This window comes from Schistocerca serialis, chromosome 4, assembly GCF_023864345.2.
Source record: "Schistocerca serialis cubense isolate TAMUIC-IGC-003099 chromosome 4, iqSchSeri2.2, whole genome shotgun sequence".
NCBI lineage: Eukaryota > Metazoa > Arthropoda > Insecta > Orthoptera > Acrididae > Schistocerca > Schistocerca serialis.
Genome location: NC_064641.1, coordinates 708,000,273 through 708,012,794, shown reverse-complemented (window position 1 = coordinate 708,012,794; position 12,522 = coordinate 708,000,273). Strand labels below are relative to the sequence as shown.

At 49.0% G+C, this 12,522-nt stretch overlaps 1 protein-coding gene and 1 non-coding gene across 2 annotated transcripts in view; both read left to right on the top strand.

Annotated features, from left to right (window-relative positions):
- LOC126474709 (uncharacterized) overlaps window positions 1-10,884 on the top strand; it is a 31,087-nt gene extending 20,203 nt beyond the window's left edge. Inside the window, exons 3-4 of the mRNA XM_050102186.1 lie at window positions 9,062-9,477; window positions 10,264-10,884. Coding sequence (XP_049958143.1) covers window positions 9,062-9,477; window positions 10,264-10,884 — 1,037 coding nt within the window. The remainder of the gene's footprint in view (window positions 1-9,061; window positions 9,478-10,263) is intronic.
- Trnaw-cca (transfer RNA tryptophan (anticodon CCA)) lies at window positions 1,100-1,171 on the top strand. Its single transcript has one exon. It is a non-coding gene; the product is annotated as a tRNA-Trp (tRNA).
- Window positions 10,885-12,522: the final 1,638 nt, after the last annotated feature.

Here is a 12,522-nt window from a genome sequence, read left to right as displayed (position 1 = left end):
AACATCAGCCTTTTTATCTAAACATGGAAATTGAGTAATATCATTTACGGATGAATCAGAGTGGTTTGCTTGGGCAGTATCCACACCCAGCGGGACAGATACATTATTTGGCAAGACATCGTTTAGGGTAAGTTTCTGGCGTTGCGTTAGATTGCTTTTCAATACAAAAACCCGCCGCGGACAATCCTGTCTAAAGTGGCCAGACTCATTACAAACATGACAGGTCGGTACTTGACCTGAATACACAATTTGCGCCCTGTAGCCATTTACAAATATATGAGACGGAATATTGGTCTTGATGTCCATCTCCACAGATCGAATTCCGTTAAAACACTGCAGTTTGTAGTGACGAGACCAACGTTCATTATTAACAGATTTCACGTCACCATACTTGCAAAGCGCATCCTTAATTACATCATTATCAATTTCAATAGGTAAGTTAAGCACGCGAACGGTAGTGTAAACAATATCTGCTCGCCAGATCCGAACTTTGCTCATCGAGCCGTCTCTGTGAATGAATTCTACTTCACTACCCCACTTTGCTAAAAGTCTATCTATCGTCACCGAGCTCTCAAACTTAACAAAGATACAGTATATATGATTGTCTAACTGCATTGTATGGACGGAATCAGAGTTGACACCAATTACCTCAGTAATCCAATCGTGTATTTCCAGTGACGTTGGCTGGATATGACGGGTTTCCTCGTCGAAAGCGAAGACCAGTGTGTTTTTCCTGACGGTCGTAGACATGATTCTGAACAGGGATGAAACTCCGGTTAAAAAACCGAAATTCCGGAGAGTGACAGAACGGTGATGAACAGCCAAACACTAATGAAGATACACAAACACGAAGATGAACGGACAGCCAGCAAAGGAGACAGCAGCAGAACACGTATGTAAACAACACAATCGGAGCGCAGCAGTACACACGTCCACACGGTAGCACAGCTGAAGCGCGACTAGCACTGAGTTACACCCCCGCCAGAGCAAGTACATCTGGGACGAGTATCTCGTGGATCCTACTGTCATTATTTCTTAGGTTTTGAACGGTACAGTAAGTGTTCGAGAAACCTATTCATGACAAGACCTAAGCAGCGTCGACTCCGTGGCGCAACGGTAGCGCGTCTGACTCCAGATCAGAAGGTTGCGTGTTTAAATCACGTCGGGGTCACACTGAAATTTTCGTTTACGAAAGCCATAGGCGAGTGTGTCAGTTTAATCAGATACCAAACGATTACGGAGAACGGACGAACAGAACTTGCTTGAAAAAAGCTACTAGTGCAATTTTCGCGTCCTGACATTAAGGTGAAGGCGCCGACTCGCACTTTCTCCAGGCGCGAAGTGTCTAGTATTTTCGATATTTATATCGTTTAACGCTAATATATAACTGAGAGATAATGATTACGCAATATTTTGCTCGATTAGACGTCTTTAGCCAGGCAGAGTATAATATTTTTCCTTAAGTTACGGGAACAGAAAGATCGTGAAAGGGGGTATAGCTCAGTCAGTCGCGGCCGAGACGCCGTAGCGGTCGGACGTGTGTGTTGCGTACGTGTTGCAGCCCTCGCCGCTCGCGTGCTTGCTGCTGTTTACAGCTTCTCAGTGTTTGTACGTAACGATAAAAGCGCCTTATAATGGAGGCTAGATACCGCAAGTGCAATCTTAAAGTTGAGTTCCCGTTCGGCTGTGAACGACCTACTGTACTCGATATCGACGACTGGATTTTTTACCAATTAGGTTTGCGAGACGGTGATGTTAATGGTTTGCAGTATGATTTCCTCGCTAACGCTCTGTACGTTGGTCTTAAAACTGACGACGTGTGTCATAGGATTATGACGACAACGGAAGGTTCTTCTACTTTTCGTACCTCGAAAGGCGAAGTTTTGAAAGTTGGGATCAGTTATGCTGGCTTAGGTTTAGAACGGTCCGCGTGTTTAACTTACCTTTCGAAATGGAATTCGAGCACATCAAGCGAACGCTTGAACCATATGGCAAAGTCATTCATATCTATGGCGAGAAGTGGCAGGGGAACAGGCATTTCAATGTCGACAATGGTAGTAGTAGTAGTAGTAGTAGTAGTAGTAGAGGGGTTTTGTGGGCGCACGACAGCAAGGTCTTCAGCGCCCGTTCAGTATCATAGTGAGACGGGTGTCAAGGAAAAAAAAAAAGCACAGAATATTTACATAAAACGGAACATAAAACACGGGAAACAATCATCGGAAAAGATGTGCTCACCCACACCGAAGCGTGGGATGAAGCAGGGCGTCAGCAGTAAAACATGGACAACTCAGGAAGAAAACGAGAGAGGGGGCTAAAACAATGTAGCAGATGGAAGTGGCTGGCTGACCGCAAGGAAAAAAAGGGAGGAGTCAGCCACTCTGCAATACACTAAAACCTCCAGCCTAAAAGTTTAGGCCAGAGTCCAGACACATCACAAAACGTAAAAACCCTAGACACACACGTCTCATCATTAGCTAAAACACAGGGCAGATCACCATCAACTTGTGCTTCTGCCCTTGCATCACGGTATAAAATACAGTCGGTTAAAATGTGCCGGACAGAGATGTGCACACCACAAGCATCACAAAACGGAGGATCCTCCCGCCGTAATAAATAGCTATGCGTCAGAGGACAGTGCCCGATCCGAAGACGTGTGAGGGCCACCTCTTCCCGCCTGAGCAACCGACAGGAGGAACGCCACGGCCGAGTGGTTGACTTTACCGACCACAGTTTATTGGCCGTCACCGCCAGCCATTCGTCCTCCCACAACTCCATGCACTTGCTGTGGAGTGCAGCGATGACTGACTGCAAGGGGATAGGACACTGGACCACATCATGCTCTCTGCAGGCCTCCTTGGCAGCCCGATCGGCCTGTTCATTGCCCCATATGCCGACATGACCAGGCACCCAGCAGAAGGATACCTCTTTACCCCGCTGTTGGAGCAAGTACAGTTGGCTATGTATCAGCTGGACCATCTCTTCAGTCGGGTACAGGTTCTGCAGCGATTGTAAGGCACTAAGGGAATCGGAGCAGAGAAGAAATCGATCGCCCCGAACACGATGCATCTGCTCCAGTGCCGTCAGGATCACGTGGAGCTCCGCTGCGAAAACGGTATATTCAGCAGGGAGGCGAATCCGGGTAACATGGTCAGGGAACACCACAGAACAGCCAAGGAAATTCTCCTGTTTGGAGCCATCAGTGTAAATGACAGTGAAACCGTGATGCACATCTAAAACGTTAAAAAAAAGTGACTGGAATGTAAAATCTGGCGTGCCATCCTTCTTAAAACGAGTCAAATCTAAAATAAGTTTGGGTCTCCGGAGGAGCCATGGTGGAGATCTGCTCCAACCGCGACGTAAAACACGAAGACCAGCCATAGACATTGCAGCGAGGCAATCCTGTGCGCGAATCCCATAGGGCTGCGTCGCACGTTGCCGGTTATGAAATAACCGTGCCAGAGGAGGCTGACCAACGGTATGGTATGCAGGTGTGTGTGGTGTGGACAAAGTTTTATACGCCTGGCGTGCCGTAAGTAGTCGTCGCCGCATATGAAGTGGCGGTTCACCAGCCTCTGCACAGAGGCTTGGTATGGGGCTAGTTCGGAATGCCCCAGTGGCCAACCGCAGCCCTTCATGGTGGACAACGTCCAAAATCTTTAAGTACGAAGGCCTCGCAGACCCATACACCGTGCACCCATAATCGAGCCGAGATCGCACAAACGCCCTGTAAAACTGGAGCAGACAAGTCCTGTCAGCTCCCCATGTACTGTGGCTAAGACATTTTAAAATGCTTTAAGCCTGAAGCGACCGCCGTTTCAGGTCTTTAAGATGAGGTAACCACGTGAGCCTCGAGTCAAAAATGAGCCCCAGAAATCTCACCGTGTCTTTAAAAGAAAGAATAGTGTCCCTCAAGCGCAACTCAGGAAAGGTGAAAATCGAACGAGAACGATTAAAAAGAACACATACAGACTTCTCGGTGGAAAACTTAAATCCACTCTTCAGCGCCCAGTCATCCAAACGCCTAATCGTAAGTTGCAACTGACGAGTTGTCGTTGCAAGGCGTGAAGAAGAGCAGAACAAAGAGAAATCATCCACAAACAAAGAACACTGGACAGGACTTTTCACCATGGACGTAATGCGTCGACAATGGTGTCCGTAATGTCAAGATTGATCTGCATCGCCATATACCGTCCTTTGTAACTGTACGTGGCTTTAAGGCCTTAGTTGTTTACGATGGACAACCACGCACTTGCGTTATTTGTGGGTCCCCTGATCATATAAAGGCAGGATGTCCACGTATTAAGTCCCCTCGCCGCGAATTTCGACCTCTCCTTGGTGCGTGTTATATCCTAGCCAGTAATGCCACCCGAGCCCGCTGCCAAAAGGTTGGCAGCATCAAAGTCCGGACGCCATCCGCATAAGCGAGACAGGAAATCGCCGCAAGTCTGCGCGCGCCACCGCTGGCTTCTGGGTTCTTAAGCGCTGGAGTCGCGAGCGCTAGGACAGTTCTGTATTCGCCGCTCAGTTGTATACTCGCCACCGAATTGTGTACTTGCTAGTCGGTTGTGTGTTCATCGCAGCAGAGTTGTTGTTTGTCGTCAGCCGACGCTGACCTAGCCGCTCCGACTCGAACTAGACAGATTTCTGTAGACACGGAGTTCACTACTGTGTTTCTGTATCTTCGTTAATAAAGATAAGTACCGACTTTTATTTAATCAGAGTGTTTGGGTTTTCATCTTTCTGTTCACTGTTCCAGCGGACCGGTCGGCCCGCTATTAAAAGTGTGGCGGTGACTTCGTAAGCCGTTTCTACAGCGAACTGCTTGTCGCTACGAACGCCGCCACAAAACTGGCGACGAGGACTTCCGAACTCGTGTGCAGGGCTGGTTCAACTTGTTTCTGGTTATACTAATTATAGCGATAAAATTTTGGGGGCTGGTTTAATCTGTGTTCACTATGTCTGCCGAATTACAACAGTTGTTCTTGTTACAGAGTCAGCAAATACAAAGTCTGGTGGAAGCAATCGCCAAACAAGCGGCTAATCTTCCAACACAAAAGGAACAAGCACAGGCAGCACCACCTTTCCGTGCTTTTGATGCATCAAGAGAAGAATGGCGAGAATATTTCGCGCAGTTGCAGGCGCACATGACAGTCTACAAAATCACGGGTACTGAGCGGCAGCTTTATTTAATTTCCACTGCAGGCGTGGAAGTCTATCGACTACTTTGTAAGTTGTTCCCGGAATCCAAGCCAGAAGCTTTAGACTATGACGTTGTTGTTAACAAGCTTGCTGAGTATTTCGAGTCGCGAGTTCATGTGGCAGCAGCCAGATTCAAGTTCTTCAGATTAAAGAAACTGCCACATCAATCTAATAAACAGTGGTTAACAGATTTACGGGGCCTCACCCGTCAGTGCCGATTTAATTGTGTGTGTGGAGCTTCCTACAGTGATGTCATGTTACGAGACGCTATTACTCAAAACATTGCAGATTCTCGTATTCGTGCTGCTATCTTAAAGTTGCCTGACCCGTCATTAGAGACTGTGATGAACATCATTGAAGCCCAAGATACTTTTGACTATGCTGAGTGTGAGTTAGATCAGCCATGTATTTCTCAAATTGCCTGTGCTAAGCAAGTTATGTCACGCCCGCGGCCCCACCGGCAGAGTCAGACTGTAAACACTAGCCGGCCGCGTCATGTTAAACACATTCGTCAGCCGCGTGTGCAAAATGATAGAGTTAAGTCTTGCCCTAAGTGTGTTCTTGCTCATCCTCGTGCACGTTACCCGTTAAGAAACGCGGTTTGTCACTTTTGTCAAAGGAAAGGACACATCCAGACTGTTTGTTTGCGTAAACGCAAGAACAATTCTAGTGCTGCCCAGCCCATGGATATTCATGTTCTTCAAAGCCAGCCCGCCCAGAAGGTCGCGTTTAAAGACTCTTCCATGGTTCGTGTGGGTAATAAACTTGTTCGCAATAAGCCACCCACCCAGCCCTCTGCTATGCGACCCAAGCGTAATTCAAACGCTGTAAAACTTAATGTACAGACTGCACGTGAAGCGGGAGTTGTTGTTCCACCCGCCCAACCCACGAGTTGTAAGCAGCGAACACGCGCTAAACGCGCTGATTTTGTGTCTTCCGCCTCCACTGCACCGATCCAGAGACAGTGTAATAAACTATTTGTGAAGCTACGCATCCAGGATAAGACCTTCAATTTTCAATTAGACACTGGTGCGTCTGTGACTCTCATAAATAGTGCTACGTATGCGGCTATCGGCCGCCCTAAACTTTCAGCGGCAAAACATTCTTTGGCTACTTATAGTGGAGAACAAATTCCTGTGTTAGGTGTATGTAACGTGCCAGCCACATTCCGTGGCAATACAAAAACAGTTTCATTCACAGTGCTCCGCGCTACAGACAGTGTAAACATTTTCGGATTAGACTGTTTTGACTTGTTTGGCCTGTCTATCCAAGACAATGTGTTGCAAATTAATTCTGTTGTTGTTCCGCAAGACAGCATAACCGATTTGTGTAAACGATACAGTGACATATTTAAAGACGAACTAGGTTGTGCTGCGAACTTTGCCGCTCATATTACGTTAAATGATAATGCTCAGCCTCGATTTTTTCGTGCTCGTCCAGTGCCTCACGCCCTCCGGGCACCTGTAGCAGATGAACTTCGTCGTTGGCAAAGCAACGGTGTTATTCAACCCGTTTCAGCGAGCCAGTGGGCTTCTCCCTTAGTTATTATAAAGAAACCGTCTGGCAAGTTACGTTTGTGTGCTGATTTTAAGTCGACAGTTAATCCTCAGACTGTCGTTGATTCTTTTCCTTTGCCTAGACCGGACGAGCTGATGGATAAGTTAGGGGAAGCTCGTTTCTTTTCCAAAATTGATCTCCGTGAAGCATATTTGCAATTGCCCCTCGACGAGCAATCACAACAGTATTTTGTCATCAACACGTCGTTGGGGTTGTTCCGTTTTCTGCGTTTGCCTTTTGGTTGTGCGTCAGCTCCAGCTGTTTTTCAGCGTTTTTTGTCACAACTTCTGGTTAATGTGCCATCGTGTTGCAACTATTTAGACGATATTGTTGTGTCCGGTCGGACGCCTGCTGAACATTTGGAGTGTTTGTTTACGGTGTTGTCTCAGGCAGGCCTACGTTGCAACATCGATAAATGTTCATTTTTCCTTACGGAGATGGAGTATCTGGGACATGTTATTAATGCTCAAGGCATTCATCCCTCCCAGTCACATTTAGCAGCTATTCGTGATTTGCCCGCCCCTCGCAATCTGCATGAATTGCAAGCAGTTCTTGGCAAATTGACATATTATATTAGGTTTATACCTAATGCATCACAGATTGCTGCACCGTTGCATCGTCTCCGCCGTAAGAATGTTCCGTTTGTGTGGTCAGCTGATTGCCAATCAGCCTTTCAGCAGCTTAAAGAGGCTTTATTGAATGATCGTTGTCTGGTCCATTACGACCCTAACAAGCCTCTGGTGTTAGCTTGTGATGCCTCTTCTTTCGGCCTCGGTGCTGTGTTGTCTCACTGAGTCGGTAACACCGAACGTCCTATTGCGTTCGCATCTAAATTGCTAAACAAAGCTCAGTGTAATTATAGCCAATTGGACAAGGAAGCGTCGGCTATTGTGTTCGGTGTCACAAAATTCCATCACTACCTCTATGGTAGACCATTCTATTTAGTAACAGATCACAAGCCCCTGACGTCACTGTTTCATCCGTCTAAACCAGTTCCTCAGCGGACAGCTCAGAGACTACAACGTTGGGCTCTTTTGTTATCACAATACCAGTATGAGATACTGTATCGCCCTACAGCTCAGCATGCAAACGCTGACGCGCTTTCTAGATTGCCGATTGCTGCGGATGATGTCTTCGATTCCTCTGACGACTCTTGCCATCAGATTGACGCCGATGAGCATCAATCCCTCCGGGATTTTCCGATTGATTATCGTCAGGTGGCACGTGAGACAGCTACGGATCCTCATCTGAGTTTACTATTACGTTTTGTTCAACGTGGTTGGCCGTCCAAGGCAAAGGACATATCGGATCCTGTGGTTCGTCGCTATTATCCGCAACGTCATCTGTTGTCTGTTTCGCACGGAGTTTTGCTGTTACGCACCGAGAATGACCAGATTCGTGTAGTGGTTCCCCAAGTGCTCCAATCCAAGGTCCTCGACTTGTTGCATCAAGGTCATTGGGGAGTGGTCCGCACCAAGCAGCTTGCCCGCCGTCATTGTACATGGATCGGCACTGATAAGCAGATTACGCAGATGTCTACAGATTGTTCGACGTGTGCCGAATACCAAGCTGCTCCGCCTCAACGCTATTTTGAGTGGGCACGCCCTGCCGGTCCCTGGCAGCGGGTACATATTGATTTCGCTGGTCCATATTGGAATTCTCGTTGGCTCATCGTGATAGATGCATTTAGTAATTTTCCGTTTGTTGTGCCCATGCAGTCTACAACGTCTGCACAAACTATACAGGCGTTGACTTCAATTTTTTGTATTGAGGGTCTTCCAGAAGTTTTAGTGTCTGACAATGGTCCACAATTTACCTCTGCTAAATTTGAAAGTTTTTGTTCGGCCAATGGCATTCGCCATGTTCTTACTCCGCCGTTCCACCCTCAATCGAATGGTGCAGCGGAACGTTTTGTACGCACATTCAAGGATCATATGGACCGCCTTCGTGCTACGCACTCTCGTCAGCAGGCCCTCATCACGTTCCTGTCGTCGTACCGGACCACGCTACGCGACGGCCCTTCGCCTGCGGAGCTTCTCCACGGGTCGTCATCGCACCCTACTACGGTTGTTGCATCCCCCGGATCGACCCGCCGCTTCTGAGCATCGCACGCGTTTTCAGCGCAACGACGCCGTTTTTTTCAGAGTTTATCACGGTCGCCGTCGTTGGGAACGTGGTACCGTGATAAGTGTCCAGGGTCGCGGTTTTTATACTGTTCAAGGTGCTACTGGGGTGCACAGGAGGCATCAGAACCAATTGCACCGCGCTGGCCGCCCGGATTCTGCCGCTCGTTCTTTGTCCACAGATTTGGTCCGCGGCGGGTTCCAGCCGCGCCTTCCGACTTTGCTGCTGCCCCCAGGGCAGCAGCAGCAGCCGTCGCCGCTACCACGCCGACAGCCCGTCCCGTTGATGCCTCCCGCGCAGCTTCATCCGGGAGCGCCCCGGGTGGTCGCTCCGGCGCCTGCGGTCCCTCTTCAGTCGCCACCGCCTTCGGAGCTGATGGACGTCGACCCCTCAGCCGGGCCGCCTTCCCAAGCGGTGGCTGTGCAGCCTGTCCTGCAGCCGCTTTCCTTGGGCACCCCCAAGGAGTCTGACCCCGCAGCGCCTTGTCCGGCGCCCACTCAGCAGCCGTCGACGCAGCGTCAGGAGACGCTGCCTCTCTTCGTGGGTCCCGACGCCTCGTCGCGTCCAGTACCAGAAGCTGCGCCCGTGGTCACAGGCGTGCACCCTGACCTCGGTTTTCAGTCGGTGTTTCCCGAGGCCCCGCGCAGCCAATGCTGGGGTGCGGACCGGGGACTGCCACCGACAACAGTCTCCGCCCCGGTCTCTTCTGCTACGCCTGCGGCCAGACCCCTCCCCCGCCGTCGACGCTCGCCACGTCATTATTCAACGACGGTGCGGCGATTTGGGGGGGAGGAGTGTTATATCCTAGCCAGTAATGCCACCCGAGCCCGCTGCCAAAAGATTGGCAGCATCAAAGTCCGGACGCCATCCGCATAAGCAGCGCCAGCGAGACAGGAAATCGCCGCAAGTCTGCGCGCGCCACCGCTGGCTTCTGGGTTCTTAAGCGCTGGAGTCGCGAGCGCTAGGACAGTTCTGTATTCGCCGCTCAGTTGTATACTCGCCACCGAATTGTGTACTTGCTAGTCGGTTGTGTGTTCATCGCAGCAGAGTTGTTGTTTGTCGTCAGCCGACGCTGACCTAGCCGCTCCGACTCGAACTAGACAGATTTCTGTAGACACGGAGTTCACTACTGTGTTTCTGTATCTTCGTTAATAAAGATAAGTACCGACTTTTATTTAATCAGAGTGTTTGGGTTTTCATCTTTCTGTTCACTGTTCCAGCGGACCGGTCGGCCCGCTATTAAAAGTGTGGCGGTGACTTCGTAAGCCGTTTCTACAGCGAATTGCTTGTCGCTACGAACGCCGCCACAAAAGTGCGGAGGGTGCCGAGACGGGAGACAAGTTGACGTACGCGCAGACGCTGGCAGACTCGCCTGTCTTGCAGCGGCCGACCACACTGGCGGCCGCGTCCGAACCTTGCCCGGCCGACACCGCCACCGAGGTACAGCCTGCGGCCTCCGCTGCCGATCATAGTCAAAATGCCGCCGATCATCGCGATCGTCAGACTGATAACATACCTGACCTCCCACCTGCCAGCCAGGTGCGCTTTGAAGGGGAGAAAACGTCAGCTCCCCACCAAAGTCGTCAGCAGTTGACGTCTGTAGTTCCTACTCCCACGAAAACACCGACTGTGCTATCTGGTTCACTTTCCGGTAAGGTGAAAGGCTCCGCCATCGGCGTCGATACCGCATCCGTCGGTAGCCCGACAACTTCTGGCAAATCCAGTTTCAAACAACCGGCCGCCAGATCTAAACGTGCTGCTCGGAAACAAAGTCAGGAGGAACTAGACGAGTTGGAAAGTAAGCTGTTCCGAACCCAGAAAATCCTCAAGAAGACTTCCTCTGAAGTGTTGTTGCCCAACACAGAGGGGAACGGTACATCCAAGCCGCAAGAGGATGGTGGTTCTATGCATGTCGATGCCCGTACAGGTGAACCAATGGAAACGACGGCCCCAGAAATACCTGCGACGACCACTTCGTGGTCTGAGGACGTGGAACGAGACTAGCAGACTCAGGGATGACACAAGCGTACAAGATTGCAACAATTAATGTCAATAGAATCGTCTCAGACGTTAAATGGAAGAGCTTACGTGATTACTTGTACGCAGCAGACGTCGACATAGCTATGTTACAAGAAGTTGTTTCCCCTAAGGTCGAAGATATTCCCAGCTATGAAGCCATTGTGAACATAGGCGATGAATGTGGTACAGTGATCCTGTATAAAGTCGGCATTCAGTGTGAATTAGACCCCTTGCTAGAAACTGGCCGCGGGATCACGGCAAAACTAAACGGGTTGCTTTTAGTAAATATTTATGCCCCAACTGGGTCTGACGGTCGACGCGACAGGCGCGACTTTTACAGAGAGGACGTAGTACGCCTCTTCACTAACGTCAGACATAATATAGTTTTAGGCGGGGATTTTAATTGTGTGTTACGCCGCGAGGACCAGCGCCCAAATTTTAATTTTTGTGAAGAGGTAAAAGTTTTAACTGATGGTTTAGGTCTGATAGATATCTGGACCCACCTTCGTCCACAGGCTCAGGCGTACACCTACGTGTGCCATAGTTCAGCAAGTCGATTAGACAGACTATATGTCACCAAAGGATTCCTGCACAATGTAATTGACTGTGAGATATGGCCTGTCAATTTTTCTGATCATTGTGCCTTCCATATAACAGTCAACTCTACTAAGCAAACAACATTTTTGGGACGCGGTGTATGGCAGCTAAATCTCTCTCTCCTCGATGACGTCGAACTGCGACAGTCCCTCGTCCGCACTTGGGACAAGTGTATGCGCAATCAAGCGAGATACACACGACGTGTAGTTTGGTGGACCGAATTCGTTAAGCCGCAATTAAAGAAATGTATGATCCAATATGCACGGGAAACAGCATACTGGAGGAAGCGCACATTAGAATTTTATTTCTCATGTTTGCGCGAGTTGTACGGTGATCCCTCACGGATCATCAGCCACAACCTTCAAATCAAACGCATTAAAGCCAAAATTACAACTCTGATGCGGCGGTCACTGGACGGTCCTAAAGTAAGAGCGCGGACTGGGACTGATGTTATGAAGGAAAGGCCTTCAATTATCCATGTTATAAGGGAAGCTAAACGTGGACAGCAGAAGCTACTCCACAATCTTCAAGAAGACCGAGGAAGGGAGTACATCACGCAGAACGACATCAAAAATCATGTTGTCACATACTATACGAATCTTTATGCAGAGCCGTAAATCGATTCATCAATGGAAGAAATTCTTTTATCTTCCATTGCAACGACAGTTATTCTTGACGACAATGTTCACCTTCTGGAAAATGTCACGAATGAAGACCTCAAGGTTGTCATAACAGGATCACGACGTCACAAAGCGGCAGGATTAGACGGTCTCCCTGTGGAATTTTACATCCGCTTCTGGGACCTTATTGGTGATGAATTAACAACTATGTACAATGAATTGTTGAACGGTGACCCCTTTCCAATAGACTTTACTGAAGGCATGGTCGTATTGATTCCCAAAAAAGCGCACAGCATTCTTTGCACGATTATCGACCCATTACATTGTTGAACACTGATTTTAAAATCTTGACTCGTCTTTTAAATCATAGGCTGAAACCCATTCTCACGACAGTTATCCGTCCGTA